Below are 19,534 nucleotides of genomic sequence, written 5' to 3'. Positions count from 1 at the left end.
CCATACACCCTACTTATAGTCTATTGTGATTCCTCACTTTATCGCTTTCTATCTGGGCGACCTTGGGCAAGTGACTGAGCGTCCTAGTACCTCAACCTTCTTGCCTGGAAAATGGGGCTAACGATGAGATCTGCTTCATGGACATACTTGTTAGGAAGATTGAGTAAGTTAGTACAGATAAATTGTTTCAATAGTGTCTGTCACATAGAAAGGCTTAATTAAAGTGAGCTATTAATATGATTACTATTGTTCTCTGATCTAAAGTTAATTATGATTTCAGACACAGAGAACCGGATGTGCCTTAGCTGACCAAAATCTCTCAAACAGTCTCGCATTCTCAGTGACTAATATTCTTTCAACCTACTTAGTTCAGTTCTTCAATGTGTACAAACCACTACTGTGTGCTCGTCAGTAGGCTTGGTACTTGGAATATAAAGATGAATAAGGCATTATCTCATCCCTAACACAGTCTTTCTGTGGTGGAGGACACAATATGTCAGCAATTTAAGTACATCTCGTCGCGTACGTAAGAGTTGTATGTGACGATACAGAAGTAATTGAGAAGGTGGTAGTTTGTTGGGATTACTAGGGAGACTTTATGGGGAGAGTGATGCCTGAGCAGGATTTTAAAGGTGGATGGGAATTTCCAGGCAGTTACATATGAGGAAAGAGAAGACAGTGCCACGACCCAGAAACTGGGTGCACTGCACACTATTTCAGAGGGTTCACTAGAACCTATGTGTGGACCCCACAAGTTTATTTTTCACCATAGGTGTTGCCTTTTATACAAAACTACTCTTTAAATCATTGATTCATTAAAAATGTATCTTTTGAGTTCAGCACTGCCACTGACACTTGGGACTCACTCACTAACAAAATAGGAAAAGAACTCTCAGCTCCCCTGTGAAGCTTATCGTGAAGCTTTCCTTCTTGATTGTTCGGGAAATGTATTCTTAAATGCACAGTACACGTGAGATTCATGGATTCTGCAGTCTTGCCTTGTGAACAGTGCTGTCTTTTGTCACTTGCAGAAAGCCTCGCACCCCTGCTGAGCTGCTGGCTCAGTTTCGTTATCCGCATGACCCGTTTACTGTGGAGACAGCCAGAGCTGGGGAGATTTTTGAGCACACACTTCTGCTGATCCAGGAACACGTGAAGCAGGGGCTCACTGTTGATCTGGAAGGCAGAGGTCAGCTTCTGGAGGCATTCCGTTCTCAGCCTACTGTCCGTAGCGAAACTGATCGTGCCTCAGCTTTTCTTCTCCAAAACACCATGTGATTTAGAAATGAATTTACCGCTTTTTACCAAATGGATGCAGACGTTTCTCGTAAGAACTGTAATTCAAAAGAAGTATGATCACGATATATCCAAACCTGTCAAGGTCTACCAGCTGTATATGCCTAGTATATCTAGAAGAACCACTTTAAGTGCACTTACTTTTTGAATCCGAAAGATACTACTCCTTCCTATGGAAAAGGCTTTACTCCCAGGGTAATGTGCCTCTACTTATCATGGGAATCACCTCAATGATTCAGCGAATTTATCTGAATTCCTTCCTCTATCTATAGCTTACATATCCCTTCTAATCTTTTTTTTTCTCTTTTGCTATACTGAAATTCTCATGTATTTTTTCCCCAAAGCAGACATTTATTTAGTAAATGTCAAATGAGACTGATATAGAAATCTTTCATATTTTCTACATCTTTCTTTTTAAAATTAAATGAATGTGATTCTTTGCTACACACTATGTGCTCTGTGAGCACAACAGCAACTTCTGGAGGTTTGCCCTTTCTTTATTCCCCTTCAGAAAATAAACCAAGATACAGTGCACAGGGCTGTTTCTGTGCCTGACCCACTCCTTAGTGCCCTATACAATTTTTCCAAAGCTCTACTTAATAGCCCCTAGTGGTCCATTATGTCTTGGGTTTCAGAGCTTCCTTAAGAGAAATATCCAAGTGAAATTTCCATAGAGTCCATATTAGCACTTGAATCAAATTTCTGGCTGCTTAATTTTGAGTCTTACTAGCATGAGTTAGCCAAGGTCAGGTCTGCGAAAGCCCAGTTCTACATTCCTAAGTTTCAGGTCAGGACAATGGGTCTTTGATTTCTCTTCTCACACATATCTATTAGAAGAAGCAATTTTCAAGAATAACTTAGTCTAGATACATAACTAGAAAATAAGCAATCAATATCTACAGATTTAGCTTTGCTAAAATACGCATCCACTGTGCATGATGCTTATTTTGCCAAACCGAGTATATATTCTCATTTAAAATACGAAAGAGCGTTAGCAAAATTTTCCCAAGAAAAAACCCACTATGTTGTTCTACCTCTGTCTTACTATTTGTGAAGTTAAAGGCCGTTTTTTCCCTCCAGGATCAGTTTGCCCTGAAAGTGAACCTAGGATCTAAGTCTTTATATACAGGAAGATTGTTGTACATTTCCAAGATTAAAGTATCTGACAGCCCAACCCGAGACCAGCTTATCCAGATGAAAGACAAGTGGTTCTGGTATCATGAGCCAGTTTCTGATGATTCATTAGGGATAATAACTCTTAGCAAACAGGACTTAGTGAACAGTCTTCGAAGATTTAGGATTATGCTGCAGTTTTTTTAAGCTCTGTTAAAAGAGGGGCTCCAGAACACCTCCAGGTTGTGTGGGGCCTTCCCTGGGGAGTGACAGTTTGTAATAGTTTGGAAGTTACTGCTTCACCCCTTCATGTCAGATATCATTCGGGTTAATATTCACACCATCCCCACGAACACATCTTAGACCCTGTCTTCCAGGAGCATAAAACCTGAAAGAAAGGACTCTGAACTGGGGGAAAAAAAGTTACAATCTTGTGATAACAAATCTTTACCAACATTATATCGGTAAAGTCGCAGAACTAGGAGTTTGAGGAGAACTGGAACGTGTCTCTCCTTTCTTGTTCATTCTAGCAGGTAGTCATTGCTCCTAAGAGAGGCATCACTAAGCATCCCCCACCCCCATTAGAAGTTTTTTAATGTTTATTTATTTTTGAGAGAATGACAGAGCGCACAGGTGGGGGAGGGCCACACAGAGAGAGGTGACACAGAACCTGAAGCAGGCTCCAGGCTCTGAGCTGTCAGTACAGAGCCTGATGTGGGGCTTGAACCCACGAACTGTGAGATCATGACCTAAGCCCAAGTCGGATGCTTAACCCACGGAGCCACCCAGGCGTCCCCCTCGCCCCCCCCCCCCTTTTATTAGAACTTAGAACTTTCGGTTTTGTTCTAATGAAATCCTGCTAGATGTAGGAAAGACGTGTGGCCCCCCCCCCTCCCCCCGGAGTGGCCCGTCCCCACGGCCCCTGGGTCCGAGGTCCCTCCCCTCCCTCCGCCCCAGGGACCGCTGTCCTCACTCCCTCCCCCGCTACTCTGCATTTCAGAATTCCGCTACAACGACCTGGTGTCCCCGCCCTACCTCAGCCTCCTCGCCAACCTGTCGGGCTGCACCGCGCACAGGCAGGTGCCCGACTGCTCGGACCTGTGCTTCCACCAGAAGTACCGAGCCGCGGACGGCACGTGCAACAACCTGCAGCACCCCGCGTGGGGCGCGTCCCGGACGGCCTTCGAGCGCATCCTGAAGCCTGCCTACGAGAACGGCTTCAACCTGCCGCGCGGCGCGGGCCGCCAGCCCCTCCCGCCGCCCAGCCTGGTGTCCACGGAGCTGGCGGCCACGGCCACGGTCACCCCGGACGACCGGTACACGCACATGCTCATGCAGTGGGGCCAGTTTCTGGACCACGACCTGGGCCACACGGTGCCCGCGCTGAGCACGGCGCGCTTCTCGGACGGGCGGCCGTGCAGCGCGGTGTGCACGAACGACCCCCCCTGCTTCCCCATCCAGCTGCCCGACGGCGACCCCCGCCGCGCCCACGCGGCCTGCCTGTTCTTCGCGCGCTCCAGCCCCGTGTGCGGCAGCGGCGCGACGTCGCCGGCGATGAGCTCGGTGTACGCGCGCGAGCAGGCCAACCAGCTCACCGCCTACCTCGACGGCTCCAACGTGTACGGGAGCTCGGAGCGGGAGGCCCGGGCGCTCCGGGACCTGGCCGCGCCGCGGGGGCTCCTGAGGACCGGCCCGCCGTGGGCCCCCTCGGGAAAGCACCTGCTGCCCTTCGCGCCGGGCCCGCCCACCGAGTGCGGCGGGCCCGGGCGGGCCGGCCGCGGCCCCTGCTTCCTGGCCGGGGACCACCGGGCCAACGAGCAGCCGGCGCTCACGGCCATGCACACGCTGTGGCTCCGGGAGCACAACAGGCTGGCCGCGGAGCTGCGCGCCCTGAACCCCCACTGGGACGGAGACACCCTGTACCACGAGGCCAGGAAGATCGTGGGCGCCGAGCTGCAGCACATCACCTACAGCCACTGGCTGCCCAAGATCCTGGGGGAGCCGGGCATGAGGCTGCTGCGGGGGTACCGGGGCTACGACCCCAGTGTGAACGCGGGCATCCTGAACTCCTTCGCCACCGCGGCCTTCAGGTTCGGCCACACGTTAATCAACCCGGTCCTGCAGCGGCTGAACGGCAGCTTCGGCGAGATCCCCGAAGGCCACCTGCCACTGCACAAGGCCTTCTTTGCGCCGTCCAGGATAATCGAGGAGGGCGGGATAGACCCCCTCCTTCGGGGGCTGTTTGGCACGGCGGCCAAACTGCGGGTGCCGTCCCAGCTGCTGAGCCCGGAGCTGACCGAGAAGCTCTTCTCCAGCGCCCGCTCCGTGGCCTTGGATCTGGCGGCCACCAACATCCAGAGGGGGCGAGACCACGGCATCCCCCCCTACGCCGACTTCCGGGTGTTCTGCAACTTGAGCTCGGCGGAGAGGTTCGAGGACCTTCGGAACGAGATTAAAGACGCAGGGATTCGACAAAAACTGAAAAGGTAAGTGTGCAAATGCTGCCTGGACGTAGACGTTTCTCGGGAGCGGGAGAAGCGTTAAAGGGGAGCTCTGCGCGGACAGATTTGGCTGCCTGGGGATGTGATTGCGGTCATTGCTAGGGCGGGAGGACTCAACCGTTAAAGGAGGGGTTGCTAGACACGAAGCAGGAGCCCCCTTTGTGGCTCAGTACTGCTGCCTCTTTGCTAAGTACTTGCTAGTACGTCTCAACTAAGAGACGAGGGGCTGGCGTGCCTGGCGCACGCATGCTCCCTGGTATCCCAATAAAGGCCTTTTCACTGATGTTGTAAGATCACAAGTTCTGATGTAAAGCCTAGGAAAAGGCCATCCGTCACACAGGCTTTCTTAGGCAGGGCAAAGTAGTGAAATGAAAACAAAAGTTAGTTTTTGCCAAAAGGACAAACAATTCTAAATTTATCGTCAGAAGGAAAGTCGAAGCTCATTCACTGTATCGTTAATGTCTTTCAGTAAAGTATTAGTATTATGGTCTCTTCTTTTTGTAATTTTTTAATTACTTTTTAATGTTTATTGTATGAGAGAGAGAGAGAGAGAGAGAGAGCGAGCATGAGCAGGGGAGGAGCAGAGAGAGAGAGAGAGACAGAATCTGAAGCAGGCTCTGTGATAGGGTCCCCTCCCTAAGGAGCAAAAAAAATCGTCAAGGCAACCTGGCTCTGTGTGCACCTGAGAACATCCCTCATGACCTTGTAACATGAGACCACTCAGTCAGACCGCATGTTTGTGTGTTACCATATATGGGAGACAAAGAAGTGGAAAATATACTAAAAACTACCCCGTGGGCTGTTTGGGGGCTCAGTTCTTGGGGTATGAACGCAACTGAGCAGTACCAGCAGGAGTAAAGTTGCTTCCTGGAAAGAAAAGCCTCAGCGTCAGGACTCTCTGTGCGAGAATCCTGCTACAGCTCCAGACTGCGAGCTGTCAGCACAGAGCCCGACTGGGGGCTTGACTCGGGGCTCCACTCGGGGCTCGAACTCCTACGTGAGATCATGAACTGTGAGATCGTGACCTGAGGTGAAGTCAGCGTTTAACCCACTGAGCCACCCAGGTGCCCCAATATTATGTTCTCTTTATGTGAGATTCAGATTAACTTTTAACTTACGAGTAGAGTACGTTTCCAGGAAACAACTCTACCTGTTCCTTATGCTCCCCACCATTCATCCCCTAAAACAATGAAAAAAGAAAAAAAATGTTTCATTAAGAAGTTTTGTCTATAGTAGGCTAAACATAGAAGGCTTACATGTTTATTAATAGCTTATGGTGTATTAATGGGACATCTTTCAGAGAAGCTTAAAATTGCAAATTATGGAGCTAATTGTCAATATTAGGACTTTTTTGGTAACACCAAAAAGATGTGAATGTTTTTATGCCACTAGAATCTGTTTCATAGTGATGTAGAATGTTAAACTGTGAAAATGATAATACATGCAGAACAAATCAGAGCATCCTGCAGGTTGAATTTGCAGAACATCGACTTTGGTCTCATGGAGACCTCGTTTAAATCATTATTCCACCCCCTATTAGTGCTGAGAGCTTGTGAAAAGTATTTAAACAGTTTAAGATCTCAGAATATCTATGTATGAGAAAGCACTGCGTCCTCAGAGTTGTGCAAAGATGAAATTGTATAGAATGTATCAAATACCTACAGTTCTGGTGCCTCCTGGGTAATCAGTAACTGTTAGCTATGGCTACATTTATTATGGCAGGATCATTTCAGTTGTCAGCATCATTATTAGCTCACACATCTGCGGTGATCCGGCCCTGTGCTAGGCACTGAGACCCAAGATGAAGGAAATAGCGTCCGTGCTCTGGAGAGGCTGACAGCCTGCTGGGAAGGCAGGGAGCTGGCTGTAATCGGTGTGGAAAGGGCTGTCATAGAGATGGGAATTGAATGTTATGGGAGCACAGAGCTGAGAAATGGAAGGTACGTGTGAGATACACAGCAAGCTACTGATAAAAGATGCCATTTGATCTGCTCCTGGAATTTTCTGCGTGTGATAAGTTGAATGACGTGGGAACAGCGGGCAGCATCCCAGGGAGAGGGAAGAAGCAGGAACGTGTGGGGCTGTGTGGCAGGAGGCTGGGAGTAGGAAGGTGACCGGGGGTAGCTTTTAAAGGGCCCTGTGTGCCACGCGAGGGAGGTTGATCTTCCTCCTGTGTTTAAAGCAGGAGAGTGACTGAGGAGAGACTTCTCTGTGAAATGCTGACCTGCACCAGATGTCCGGGGAGGAGGAGAGGCTCCAGCAAGGAATTCCATGGTTTCTGGAACAATCCAGGTGGAGCGAGAAGGCAGCATAGATAGGCTCCTGATGGTATATGCAACAGCAACACTATCGGTTTTCTAAACGTTTCCTGTGAAGACATTGTCTGCATAGACTAAACCTGGGGGCAAGGCTTGCTTTGCAATTCATTGGAGTCCCACTTCTCAATATGCAGCTTACTTGCAAATTCACCACCAATTACAGAGTAGCCGAAATGTGTCCTTTGACAATGTTCTCATCACAGGGGCGCCTGGGTGGCCGAGTCGGTTAAGTGTCCCACTTTGGCTCTGGTGGGTTGGAGCCCCGCTTCGGGCTCTGTGCTGATGGCTCTGAGCCTGGAGCCTGTTTCCGATTCTGTGTCTCCCTCTCTGTCTCTCTCTCTGCCCCTTCCCCACTCGCACTCTGTCTCTTAAAAATAAATATTTTAAAAAACTAAAAAAAAAAAAAAAGTGTTCTCATCACAATGTCCTCCTGAATCCTGAAGTTCTCAGGCTGCTGGTCATTGACGGAAGTGACATTAGGCCGGAACATAGATACCGGCCTCCCAGTGGCCAGTGCGAGGCAGGACTGGCCTCTGAGCTGGACAGTGGTCCATACACTGCACACTGTTCACGCGACTGCCTGGCTATCTGTGTGCTCCTTTATTTTACTTTATTTTGTTTCTGTTTTTTGTTTTTTTTGTTTTTTTCTGTGTGCTCCTTTAATGCATTTGGGGCCTTAACACTGAGTCTTCTGAAAACTGAACAAGGAGCCCTTATCCTGGCTTTGGGGGATACCGGAACCGTGGGAAGTTTTGTGCAGCCTGGCGCGCGTTCTTAGCCCGAGGGGAGCAGGACTGCCCAGCGTGGGTGGGTGCGGGGAGGCCAGGAGGCAGAGCAGTGCTACGTTCCCCTTAGGCTGCCACGGGTCTGACTCTGCCCTGGCTCTGGCCGGACATCCTTCGTGAGTTTGTGAAAGAGCAGCCACGGCCTCATTCAGCCATGAGCGCAAAACGGGCACCTTGGCGTCGTGTTGACGGTCTCCGTCCGCAAGTCTGTAGATTTCTGTTTGTCACTGGCTCTAACTAGGCCGATTTACACAGTCCTCTCTGTACCCTCTCCTGTTACTTGTTACTTGTTTTCCTTTTCACGTTAATTTGCCAGCGTGGCTTTAAGTTTGTTTCTAAACCTCTCCAGGCACATGTGGAAGCAAGGAGAGCGCATCCTTGGGTCAACGAAATAAACGCTGTCCCGTAACATTAAAAACTTCACAGTTCAGGTAATCAAGACAGATTAAGAAACGGCTAAAGCAGACAGTCATCAAAATAAGGCCCAGGCACGTCTTAGGTATTTCCGCCTCACACGTTTGAGCGCACATTAAGTCCCGTAACTGGTGCTTTGGGGCAGGAGGGGGGCGGGGAGGTGAGGGGCAGAGTCTGTATTCCGGTTTTGTTATTGCCGCTGTGACACAGATCTGCTGATCAGGATTCTCAGTCACCTGGTTTGGGCATAAGCTCATGCCCGGGCTGAATCTTCTGTGGGTACGGGTTGGTTCCGAAAGGGGAATAGGAATTTTCCACGGAAGCGATGGCATGAAAGCAGATTCCTTGTTTACATTTTCCCCTACAGTTTATAGTTATGTAACGCGCAACTAATTGGCATTGGGGTTTGACTCTCCTTTTGACGATCCTTCCCCAAACCCTGAGTTTCGTTTTCACAGGACTGAGTACTCTCCTCTTTTACACAAAGGTTTCATTATTTTATGTAACACATAATTAAATTACATAATCCAAATCACAAGTATGGCTGTGATAAGCACGTTTGTAAACTCCACTGATTCCCAGGTGCCAGCTCACGAGGCTGCAGCTGCAGCTCGGGCGGGAGTCCCCAACCCCAGGGCCGTCCGCCCCCATGCACGTGGGCAGGACAGCAGCTCGGGCGGGAGTCCCCAACCCCAGGGCCGTCCGCCCCCATGCACGTGGGCAGGACAGCAGCTCGGGCGGGAGTCCCCAACCCCAGGGCCGTCCGCCCCCACGCACGTGGGCAGGACAGCAGCTCGGGCGGGAGTCCCCAACCCCAGGGCCGTCCGCCCCCACGCACGTGGGCAGGACAGCAGCTCGGGCGGGAGTCCCCAACCCCAGGGCCGTCCGCCCCCACGCACGTGGGCAGGACAGCAGCTCGGGCGGGAGTCCCCAACCCCAGGGCCGCGTGCCCCCACGCACGTGGGCAGGACAGCAGCTCGGGCGGGAGTCCCCAACCCCAGGGCCGTCCGCCCCCATGCACGTGGGCAGGACAGCAGCTCGGGCGGGAGTCCCCAACCCCAGGGCCGCCCGCCCCCACGCACGTGGGCAGGACAGCAGCTCGGGCGGGAGTCCCCAACCCCAGGGCCGTCCGCCCCCACGCACGTGGGCAGGACAGCAGCTCGGGCGGGAGTCCCCAACCCCAGGGCCGCCCGCCCCCATGCACGTGGGCAGGACAGCAGCTCGGGCGGGAGTCCCCAACCCCAGGGCCGTCCGTCCCCACGCACGTGGGCAGGACAGCAGCTCGGGCGGGAGTCCCCAACCCCAGGGCCGCCCGCCCCCATGCACGTGGGCAGGACAGCAGCTCGGGCGGGAGTCCCCAACCCCAGGGCCGTCCGCCCCCATGCACGTGGGCAGGACAGCAGCTCGGGCGGGAGTCCCCAACCCCAGGGCCGCCCGCCCCCATGCACGTGGGCAGGACAGCAGCTCGGGCGGGAGTCCCCAACCCCAGGGCCGTCCGCCCCCATGCACGTGGGCAGGACAGCAGCTCGGGCGGGAGTCCCCAACCCCAGGGCCGTCCGCCCCCACGCACGTGGGCAGGACAGCAGCTCGGGCGGGAGTCCCCAACCCCAGGGCCGTCCGCCCCCACGCACGTGGGCAGGACAGCAGCTCGGGCGGGAGTCCCCAACCCCAGGGCCGCGTGCCCCCACGCACGTGGGCAGGACAGCAGCTCGGGCGGGAGTCCCCAACCCCAGGGCCGCCCGCCCCCATGCACGTGGGCAGGACAGCAGCTCGGGCGGGAGTCCCCAACCCCAGGGCCGTCCGTCCCCACGCACGTGGGCAGGACAGCAGCTCGGGCGGGAGTCCCCAACCCCAGGGCCGCGTGCCCCCATGCACGTGGGCAGGACAGCAGCTCGGGCGGGAGTCCCCAACCCCAGGGCCGTCCGCCCCCATGCACGTGGGCAGGACAGCAGCTCGGGCGGGAGTCCCCAACCCCAGGGCCGCCCGCCCCCATGCACGTGGGCAGGACAGCAGCTCGGGCGGGAGTCCCCAACCCCAGGGCCGTCCGCCCCCATGCACGTGGGCAGGACAGCAGCTCGGGCGGGAGTCCCCAACCCCAGGGCCGCCCGCCCCCACGCACGTGGGCAGGACAGCAGCTCGGGCGGGAGTCCCCAACCCCAGGGCCGTCCGCCCCCACGCACGTGGGCAGGACAGCAGCTCGGGCGGGAGTCCCCAACCCCAGGGCCGTCCGCCCCCCCATCCACATGGGCAGGAATGGGGAGCGCAGGCTCCACACCCAGCATGGACCCTGAAGCAAGACTTGATCTCATGACGGTGAGATCATGACCCGAGCCAAAATCGAGAACCAGACGCTTAACTGATGGAGCCACCCAGGAACCCCCACTTAATAGTTTTAATCGACATACAATATCTTCATATTCCAGAATATATCCCCCCATCTCTAAGTGTCATCAGGTCTACAAAGCTAACGATTTTCTTCACTTGTGTTAATGTTGAAGGCTTGTGACAGTTTACCACCTGGAAGTAAAATCTGATTTTCCTTGTTGCTTGTACCTTCACGTGGGATCCTTTAGGTAGCCTTTAAAAAGCCGGAACAACATGCTATAACTTTCCTCTGAAACGACCACGAACAGCACCTGATCTGTCACAGGAAAGCCACATTGGGACGGGGTTTTAGTCACCTTTCAGTTCGTTTCAGTCGGAATGGGGAGGCACTTTGGATTCTCCTCAAGGAGCTCAGGGCCGGGGGAATCACAACCCACATAACCCTCTCCTGTGACACGTTGGATCAGTGGCAGCTAGCAAATCGGTAAGGATTTCTTCCCGAAGGTGGTGTCAAAACCCAGCCCCCCATGCTGTTTCCCACGGTGGCTCATCAATTTACATTCCCACCAGCAGTGCACCGCGGTTCCTCTTTCTCCGCATCCTCGCCAACATCTGTCGTTGCCTGAGTTGTAAATGTTAGCCATTCTGACAGGTGTGAGGTGATACCTCACCGTGCTTTGGATTCGTATTTCGTATTTGGACGAGTGATGTTGAGCATACAGAGAAACAAACAAAACATTATTAGTTTTTTTTATTTGAACCTTGAAATTTTTTCCCTATTTTTTAAAGTTTAAATCCAAGTTAGTTAACATATACTATAATGATGATTCGAGGAAAGAATTTAGTGATTCGTCAGTTACATAACGACTCCCAGTGCCCATCCCAACAAGTTCCGTCCTTAATGCCCGTCACCGTGTAGCCCATTCCCCCCACCCAACACTCCTCCAGCAACCCTCAGTTTGTTCTCTGTATTTAAGTCTCTTATGGTTTGTCTCCCTCTCTGTTTTTATCTTATTTTTGCTTCCCTTCTCCTGTGTTCATCTGATTTGTTTCTTAAAGTCCTCATATGAGTGAAGTCATATGATACTTGTCTTTCTCTGACTAATTTCGCTTAGCATAATACACTCTAGTTCCATCCACGTCGTTGCAAATGGCTGGATTTCATTCTTTTTGATTGCCGAGTAATACTCCATTGTGTGTGTGTGTGTGTGTGTGTGTGTGTGTGTGTGTGTGTATCACATCTTTATCCATTCATCCATCGATGGACATTTGGGCGCTTTTTGGGTTTTCCATATAGAGTATGGTGTCATCTGTGAAGAGTGAAAGTTTGACTTCCTTCTTGCTGAATTAGATACCGTTTATTTCTTTTTGTTGTCTGATTGCTAAGGCGAGGACTTCCAACACTATGTTGAATAACAGTGGTGAGTGGACATCCCTGTTGTGGCCTGACCTCAGTGGTAAAGCTCTCAGTTCCCCCCCTTCCTCCCTTTCCTCCCCTCTTCTTCTTTCCCTCCTTTCACCTCCCTGCTTTCCCTTGTCTGCCCCTCCTTCCTTCTCTTCCTCCCTCCCTCTCCCTTTCTCTCTTCCCTCCTTCTTTCTTTCATTCTTTCCTTCCTTCCTTCCTTCCCTCCCTCCCTCCTTCTTTCCTCCTTTCCTTGTCAAAATGTTTTAGTTTTCAAAGAGTTAAAAGACCATACAAAAATTACTCAAAAATGAATTACTTATTTTTTAACTTTTTAAAAGATCTTTTAATACCTTTTATTTATTTTGAGAGAGAGAGAAAGAGCATGAGTTGGGGGAGGGGCAGAGAGAGAGAGAGAGAGAGAGAGAGAGAATCCCAAGCAGGCTCCACACTGTCAGTGCAGAGCCCAATGCAGGGCTTGAACTCACAAACCATGAGATCGTGACCTGAGCTGAAATCAAGAGTAGGACGGTTGGTCAACAGAGCCGACAAGGTGCCCTTATTTCTTTTTTTATGGGATTATTTTTACTCTTAAAAAAAACATGCTCTTTCTATTCTCTATTTCTCTCTATTTTTCTCTCTATTCTTTGCAAAACATATAATAAGCGGAACGTGAGGATTAATCATCCATTGAGTGGCGAACATAAATTCTCAGAGAGAGGCCATTTTGAAAGCTATTTTTGAATCCTCTTTTGAAAATATAACGTGTGCATTTTTTGTGGATGTGGTTACTTCTGTTCTTTAATAAGTGCGAGGTTTTTTGTCACCCACTCTCACGGGGATGTGCAGCTGCCTCAGCTTTTTTAAAGAATAGCTTATAATTCGCCAAGTAAGTAATTTATATTCAGTACATGCTCCTATCTTGTAGCTGCCTCACTGGATACTATTAAAAAAACAAAAGCACTTAGTTTCTCCTCTTTTCCACCCTGAGGTACCACAGGGTCAGACTGCAGTGACGGCTTCTCAGTAGCTTACGTCTGTCTCTGCCCCCCTGCCCTCACTCTGCTCAGGACTTGGCCATCGTTCCCTCAAGACTCCTGGCTCTTGTGCTTCTAAATGTCTCTCAAACTTCCATACTCCTACCTGCCTTAAAGGACCTTTTGTTAACATCAGCCCTTTGACTTCATTGAATGGTTAGTATGTTAGCAAGTTCAGTTGCTGTGAAAACAGTGACTCTTAGCCACTTCATGCTAGACCACTTGGAAGATCTTCCAGAACCTTTGAACCTTCTTTTGCAGAGAAACGCAGCAAAACTACACAATCCAGATTCTGCATGTATTATTAGAGGCCTCAGATTCTTAAAGCCGCCCATGGACGCTCCTCTCCCATTGATTTGGCACCCATATCCGTTCGGCACCCTCCTTTCCCCCTCGGGCCTACCACGCGTGTGCAGTGGGGGCTCGCCCGCCTCCTCTCTTGAAATGGTTGCTCCCTCAGCCGAAAGCAGCCCCAGACTGGAAACTCCCCTCTGTTCTTAGTCCTTGCTCAACTGTCCTTGTCTCCTGTCCCTATTGGAGGGAGTGACTTTGTTCTTTCAGTTACAGAAGGATACTCGACCGTTTAAATATAGCCAGGCCTCCAGAGGACCGGCATTTTCTCTCCACCTCTTATCTCTGCTCCTTTCTGTTCAGGATTTATTTTTCGTTCTCCCTCAGCTCCCTTATCTCCTGTTTTATACATATGGTGCACTGCAGACGGCTCTCTCTCAGCTCCCAAGGTCACATACGGGATTTCAGAGCACAGCCAGCACAAGATTCCCGAGTATCGTATTTTCTCTAAACAATACTTTTAGAAGTACACCGTCTTACACAATTATACCAACTCCTGTTGCTAGACCGTAAATGCCGTTTTTAGAGCCTTTCCTCTCCTGGTCGTTTTCGTTCCGTCACATTTCTGCCTTTCTAGGGAACCTATTAATTTAATGACGGGGTTCCAAGAGTCTGTCCTTCTTGGTTGCAGAGAAATTGTCTCATTTATCTCTGAGTCCCCAGAGCTGAGCACATGGCCTAGCGCAGCGCAGCAGTTTGGGAGACACCGGGGAAGTGTGGCCGCCTGGCGAGGCTCATTTTAGTCCCCTAAGGGCCCTGGGTTTGAAAATTAGTCTCAGTTTGAAGCCTCTGACCGGACAAAGTTTTCTTAGGTGTAAACCAAGTTTTTAGACTTATCCATACCAATTTACTTTTCCATCAAATATTTAGTGGCCTCAATTAACTGCGATGTATTCTGATTTTATATGTACAAAGGAGTGCAAAGGTACAGCACAGCAAAAGCCACATGGGTGTTCGATTCTTGCATCACCTCCACCCCAATTTCAAAAAATTAAAAACTCATTCAATCAACCTTGTAGCCCTGAAACAAGGAAAACACACGACTGAGCAAATAAAAAGTGACAAGAGGCCAATTAAAAATCAGGTTGTCAGTTATACCCAGAGGTCCCGTTCTTAGAAGGCACTCAAGACCGTTCATTTAGCAAAAACGGAATGCAAAATAATTAATTCAACACTTTAAAGCATGACATTTAATGACATTTAATTTAGCATCAGTTTGGTGGATGTTATCGTGATGAGTCTTAGTAATTGTGTTTTAGAAATGAATTTCTTTCAGAATCTGCCTTTATTCCTGCCTTTGAAAATTGAGGCTATATTAGATTATTTTACCATGATAATCACTGAGGACATTTATACTATGTTATACTGTTATGCTATACATTATGGTAATATATACTAATATTATCCCATAACTTAATTAGTCCTGGTTCTATACAAGATGAAATTATATTTCTACATACTTTATAGAACACTTTATCATGATCAAAATATGTGCTTCATTTTATTTTTAAATTCTATTTTGCCAAAAAATATATATCTGGATGCAATTTAGTATATCTCGCCTAAATCTCCCAATCTGACTAAACCAAAATTACATTTTTAATCATTATATGGCGACTGTAATATGCGGTGAAATGCACATTGTAAGTATACAGCGTGATGACTTTGAACAGTGTTCATACCTGTGTAATGATCACCCGGCAAAGACAGAGAACGTTTCCTCACCTCAGAAATTTACCTCTTGCTCTTTGCACTTAAGCTTCCCACCCAGGCCCTCCCCGGCCGCCCCAGATCAGGTCTCTATCACTGGTAGTTTCTGGGACTTCATGTAAAATGAAATCGTACCGTCTATACTCTTTTAGGCTTGGCCTGTTTTGCTCACCGTGCTTTTGAAAATTCATCCAGGTGTCAGCTGTATCCATAGATGATATATTTTGTTGTGAACGTGAGTAGTAGTATTTGTATGGATGTACCCATATTTGTTTATTCATTCACCTGAGGTGGCCATTAGGATGTTTCCAGTGTTTATTCTGAGTGATGCTGCCAGTGAAGACTCATAGGCAAGTCTTTGCGTGGACTTCCGTGTCCGTCTCTCTTGAACGGAATACTTTCTGGATCACTTGGGAGCTCTGCTTGTCTCTTCTTCAGGTTGATATTTTCTACTGATTTTTCTTTCAAGTTCACGGGCTCTTCTGCCGTCCTCAACCCCCTTTTACAAACGTTACGTGAAATTTTCATTTCAGTTACACTGGTCCCCAAATTTACATGTCTTTACGGTTGCCAGTTCTCTGGTGACGTTTACCAAAATGATACCTCATTAAGAACGTATCTTATTTAATTTTGGAGCATGTCGGTGAGAACTCCTTTAATGTCCTTTCCTGATCAGTTCAACATCACAGCCGTACTTTTGGAGTTGAGTAGCATTGACTACTTCTTTTCTAATGTGCGGACCACATTTTTTGTTTTCTGTCTTGTAACTCTTAAATGCATGTCAACTACTGGGATGCCACCTTGGACTTGTATGGGTTTTTGCTTTATGGTTTTTCTCACTGGAAATATGGAAAGCCCAGGGTGTTATCCACTGGGCCTCACTGACTTGAGCGGACCAGTCTCCAAGCTCTGTCTCCCATGCAGATGCTAGGCTTTAGGCTTTCTTGGAGTGTGTTTTATCCTTGTGAGGACAGAGCCGATCCGAAGACTTGGTGTTCTGTGCCTTGCCTGTCTGTCTGAGGTCACTAAGGTTGTTACAGGGGTCTTCTGTTCTGATTCAACCCCCTGTGGTCGTTGCTGTCTCTAGGACTCAGGTATTCCGCCCGACTCAAGGGCTGGCCCAGCCCCTCCCAAGCTCTGGCCCCCTCCCCTCTGTGTTTCAGCAGCTTCAGCTGCTCTGAATTCTGGTCAGGATCCCTCAGCACAGCACCACCTTGAATTCTAGCAACGTGCACGGCCTAGGGTAAGTTTTCCCCAGGCAGAAAGCTGGGCCTTTGTGAGAGGTTTCCCTTTCCTCAAGTCTCTTAGGTTTATGCTGCCTATTGTCCAATATCTGAAAACTATGCACTCATATTTTGAACTCTTTTATGGTTGTTTGTAATGGAAAGACTAGTCTCTTTCTGTGGTAGGGTCCCCTCCATAAGGAAAACAAAAACAGAAACAAAAAACCTCGAGGCCACCTGGCTATACACATACATGACAACATCCCTCGCGACCTTAACATGAGACACTTTGAATCAGACTGCATGTTTGTGTGTTACCATATATGGGAGACACAGAAGTAGAAAAAAAAAAAATATATATATATATAAAAAACTACAGTGGTGTAGTTCGGGGCTCAGTTCTTCGGTACGAACCCAACTGAGCCGTGCCGGCACGAATAAAGTTGCTTCCTGGAAAGACAAGCCTCAGTGTCACAGCTCTCCGTGTGTGAGAATCCCACCACGTTTCCACTTAGGACGCCACAGCCAGAAACAGAATCTTACATTCATTCTCACGTAGGTAGTTGTTTCCCCTACGATTCAGCCTTAGTGCAATTGTTTGCACAAAAGTTGTTACCTTCCTTAATTAAATCTGTATTTTAGGTTTCTCTCTACCTCCGCCTGACTTTTTACCGCCATTCTCTGTGTTTTCCTCGGCTGCATTCCTGTTTTCTTACAGCATCAGAATTATGGCAGAGCACAAATTAGAGCATGTCACCTCTGCTTAAAAACATCATGGGATTTCCTCTTTCCAATTAGGTTAAGAAACATACTGTACTTGGAGACGAGTCCCTTTAGACTCTGACACGAACCTACATTTCCAGCTCTGTTTCTTGTTTTCCAAACCAAACCTCAGGTGTTCTGTGCGTTACCTGTTTCACAGTTCACTTTTGCCCTTTCCCAGAGAATGCCATGATCTTTCTGGCATTTATGTCTTTGCATAAGCTGTTCCTTCTGCCTGGAAAACTTTCCTCTCCTTCACCTCCTCCGTTAAGACCACCTCAGTCTTTCAGATTCAAATCAAAGTTTTTGAATATTGTTACCCCTGCAGAGCAGACTTTTTCTCCGTGGTCTGTACGCACTTTGTTCTTACAGCAAAATACTTCTTACTGCGACTGCTTATGTGCTCAACCTTTTCATTGAACTCTGAGCGTCCTGAAGGAAAATACCATATCTCCTTAAACTTTCTATCCTTCACATCTGGCAGCCTTCCTATCTAACAATGCCTGGTTCTTCGCAAATATTTGTTAAATAGAGTACATATTTTTTTGTTGTTTTATTTTCTTTTTGGTTTCGAAGGATTTTAATTCTTATTGCTTTAGATCATGGATTTGGGCTATGTAAATCTTTACAAATAAATTTAAATTGAAGTAAATTGTAATATGTTACATAAATAATTTTTACTGTATTGTAACTTAAACAATTACAAAAAAAAAACCCTGTAAAAATTGCAGTGTAATTTGTGATGATAACATGAATAGAATATGAGCATTGGGAATTATTTGCAACTCATTTACCAGTTAAGGAATTAAATCTGAATTTTAAATAGGCAAGTTTATTTTCTCTTATTTTATCATGACTTCTGGCCATTAACAATACCCAGTAGAGAATCACTTTAAGGACAGTAGTAGTCTAACATTTTTGATCAACTTTTTATTTTTTAGCCCAAAGCCTAAATAAAATACTCTTGTTGAGTATCAGACCTGATGGGTATATGTTCATACGTGACCTGTCTGTGAAGATCGCCTTAGAATAGTTAGGGCAAAAACATTCATTAAAATACTAAAAAATAAAATGTAACTAAGAAGTTCCTTCCCAGCTGTCCAGTGGAAAAGTTACTTTTCAGAAGCTAAAAATATAATCAAGTCCCTGTTTTTCTGCTGTGAGCTAAAAATAGAAAATTGCTTTGCTACAAGCTCTTGAGAAGAAAAGCAAGGCTAATTTCGACTGACATATGCCTTGTTTACTTACTGTTTACTTCCTGATAAATGTTCACATGCATCCCGGCCTCTCAGGACTCAGTTACCACTGAGTTGTGTGGAAATACAGGTAGCGTGTGCTCTGCTAAGGAAGCTCTTTGGGAACAGTGGGGGTCTTCCCAGGTCCCCGTGTCACAATGTCCCAGAACACGCCTGCAGTGTGCAGCCAGTGGGGGCGTCTCAGCGCACAGCTCTGACTTGACGTGTGCAAAGGGAAAGAAAACTGCAGCTTAGCTATTTCGATCACAAATCAAACATAAATGAATGCTATATTCGGATTGCCCATCAAGTCTATCCTTTTTTTCTCGGAACCATGGGTGGTCTGTTGAAGCCGATGTTCCTGACTGCGGGCCTGTTTATTGCCAATCTATAGAACATGGTTATTTCTCAGGCAAGTGGAGCTAAGATCCATTAGTGTCAGTACCTGTAGCAAGAGAGGCACATGCTACCCTAATGTGTTGTAATCTTATATAATCTTCCCTTAGAAAAGAAAGAAAGGAGCAGTGGGGGCGCTATGGAATTATATTGTGACAGTCCCATTATCCAGTGACATTATGCCAGTGATTTAGAGGGGGGCAGGCTAACTGCCCTGAAAGTCAATTGAAGTAAGTATGGGTCTCGTTAGGCAGCAATAGATTTTTTTTTTAAAGTTTTCCAAAGCTATTTTTTTTCTCTGCTAAAAAAGAAAAAAGAAAGTGATAACATAGCCACGTGTTGCCTGTTTTCCGATATATCTTGTTCCGTTGTGGTGTTTCCTACTTTTCATGTCTGTTGAGTTATTCTATGACATCGTTTTCTCCCCTTGGAAACCCAATTGTATCCTGTCTGTTAATCCTTCAATGTCCTCTCTTCTGTAATTTTACCTTTTATTTAAAAAAAATGTTTAACATTTATTTTTGAGAGAGAGAGAGAGCACAAGTGGGGGAGAGGCAGAGAGAGGGAGACATAGGATCCGAAGCAGGCTACGCTCTGTGAGTGCCTAGCCCGATGGGGGGCTTGAACTCAGGAACTATGAGATCATGACCTGAACCAAAATCAAGA

At 48.3% G+C, this 19,534-nt stretch overlaps 1 protein-coding gene across 1 annotated transcript in view; it reads left to right on the top strand.

Moving 5' to 3' along the window:
- PXDNL (peroxidasin like) overlaps window positions 1–19,534 on the top strand; it is a 412,750-nt gene that overhangs the window by 339,732 nt on the left and 53,484 nt on the right. The window contains exons 16-17 of the mRNA XM_042972968.1: window positions 1,032–1,189; window positions 3,410–4,895. Coding sequence (XP_042828902.1) covers window positions 1,032–1,189; window positions 3,410–4,895 — 1,644 coding nt within the window. The remainder of the gene's footprint in view (window positions 1–1,031; window positions 1,190–3,409; window positions 4,896–19,534) is intronic.

The sequence above is a fragment of the Panthera tigris genome, chromosome F2 (genome assembly GCF_018350195.1).
Source record: "Panthera tigris isolate Pti1 chromosome F2, P.tigris_Pti1_mat1.1, whole genome shotgun sequence".
NCBI lineage: Eukaryota > Metazoa > Chordata > Mammalia > Carnivora > Felidae > Panthera > Panthera tigris.
The sequence above is the reverse complement of the archived record's forward strand: the minus strand, read 5'-3'. Positions and strand labels throughout refer to the sequence as shown.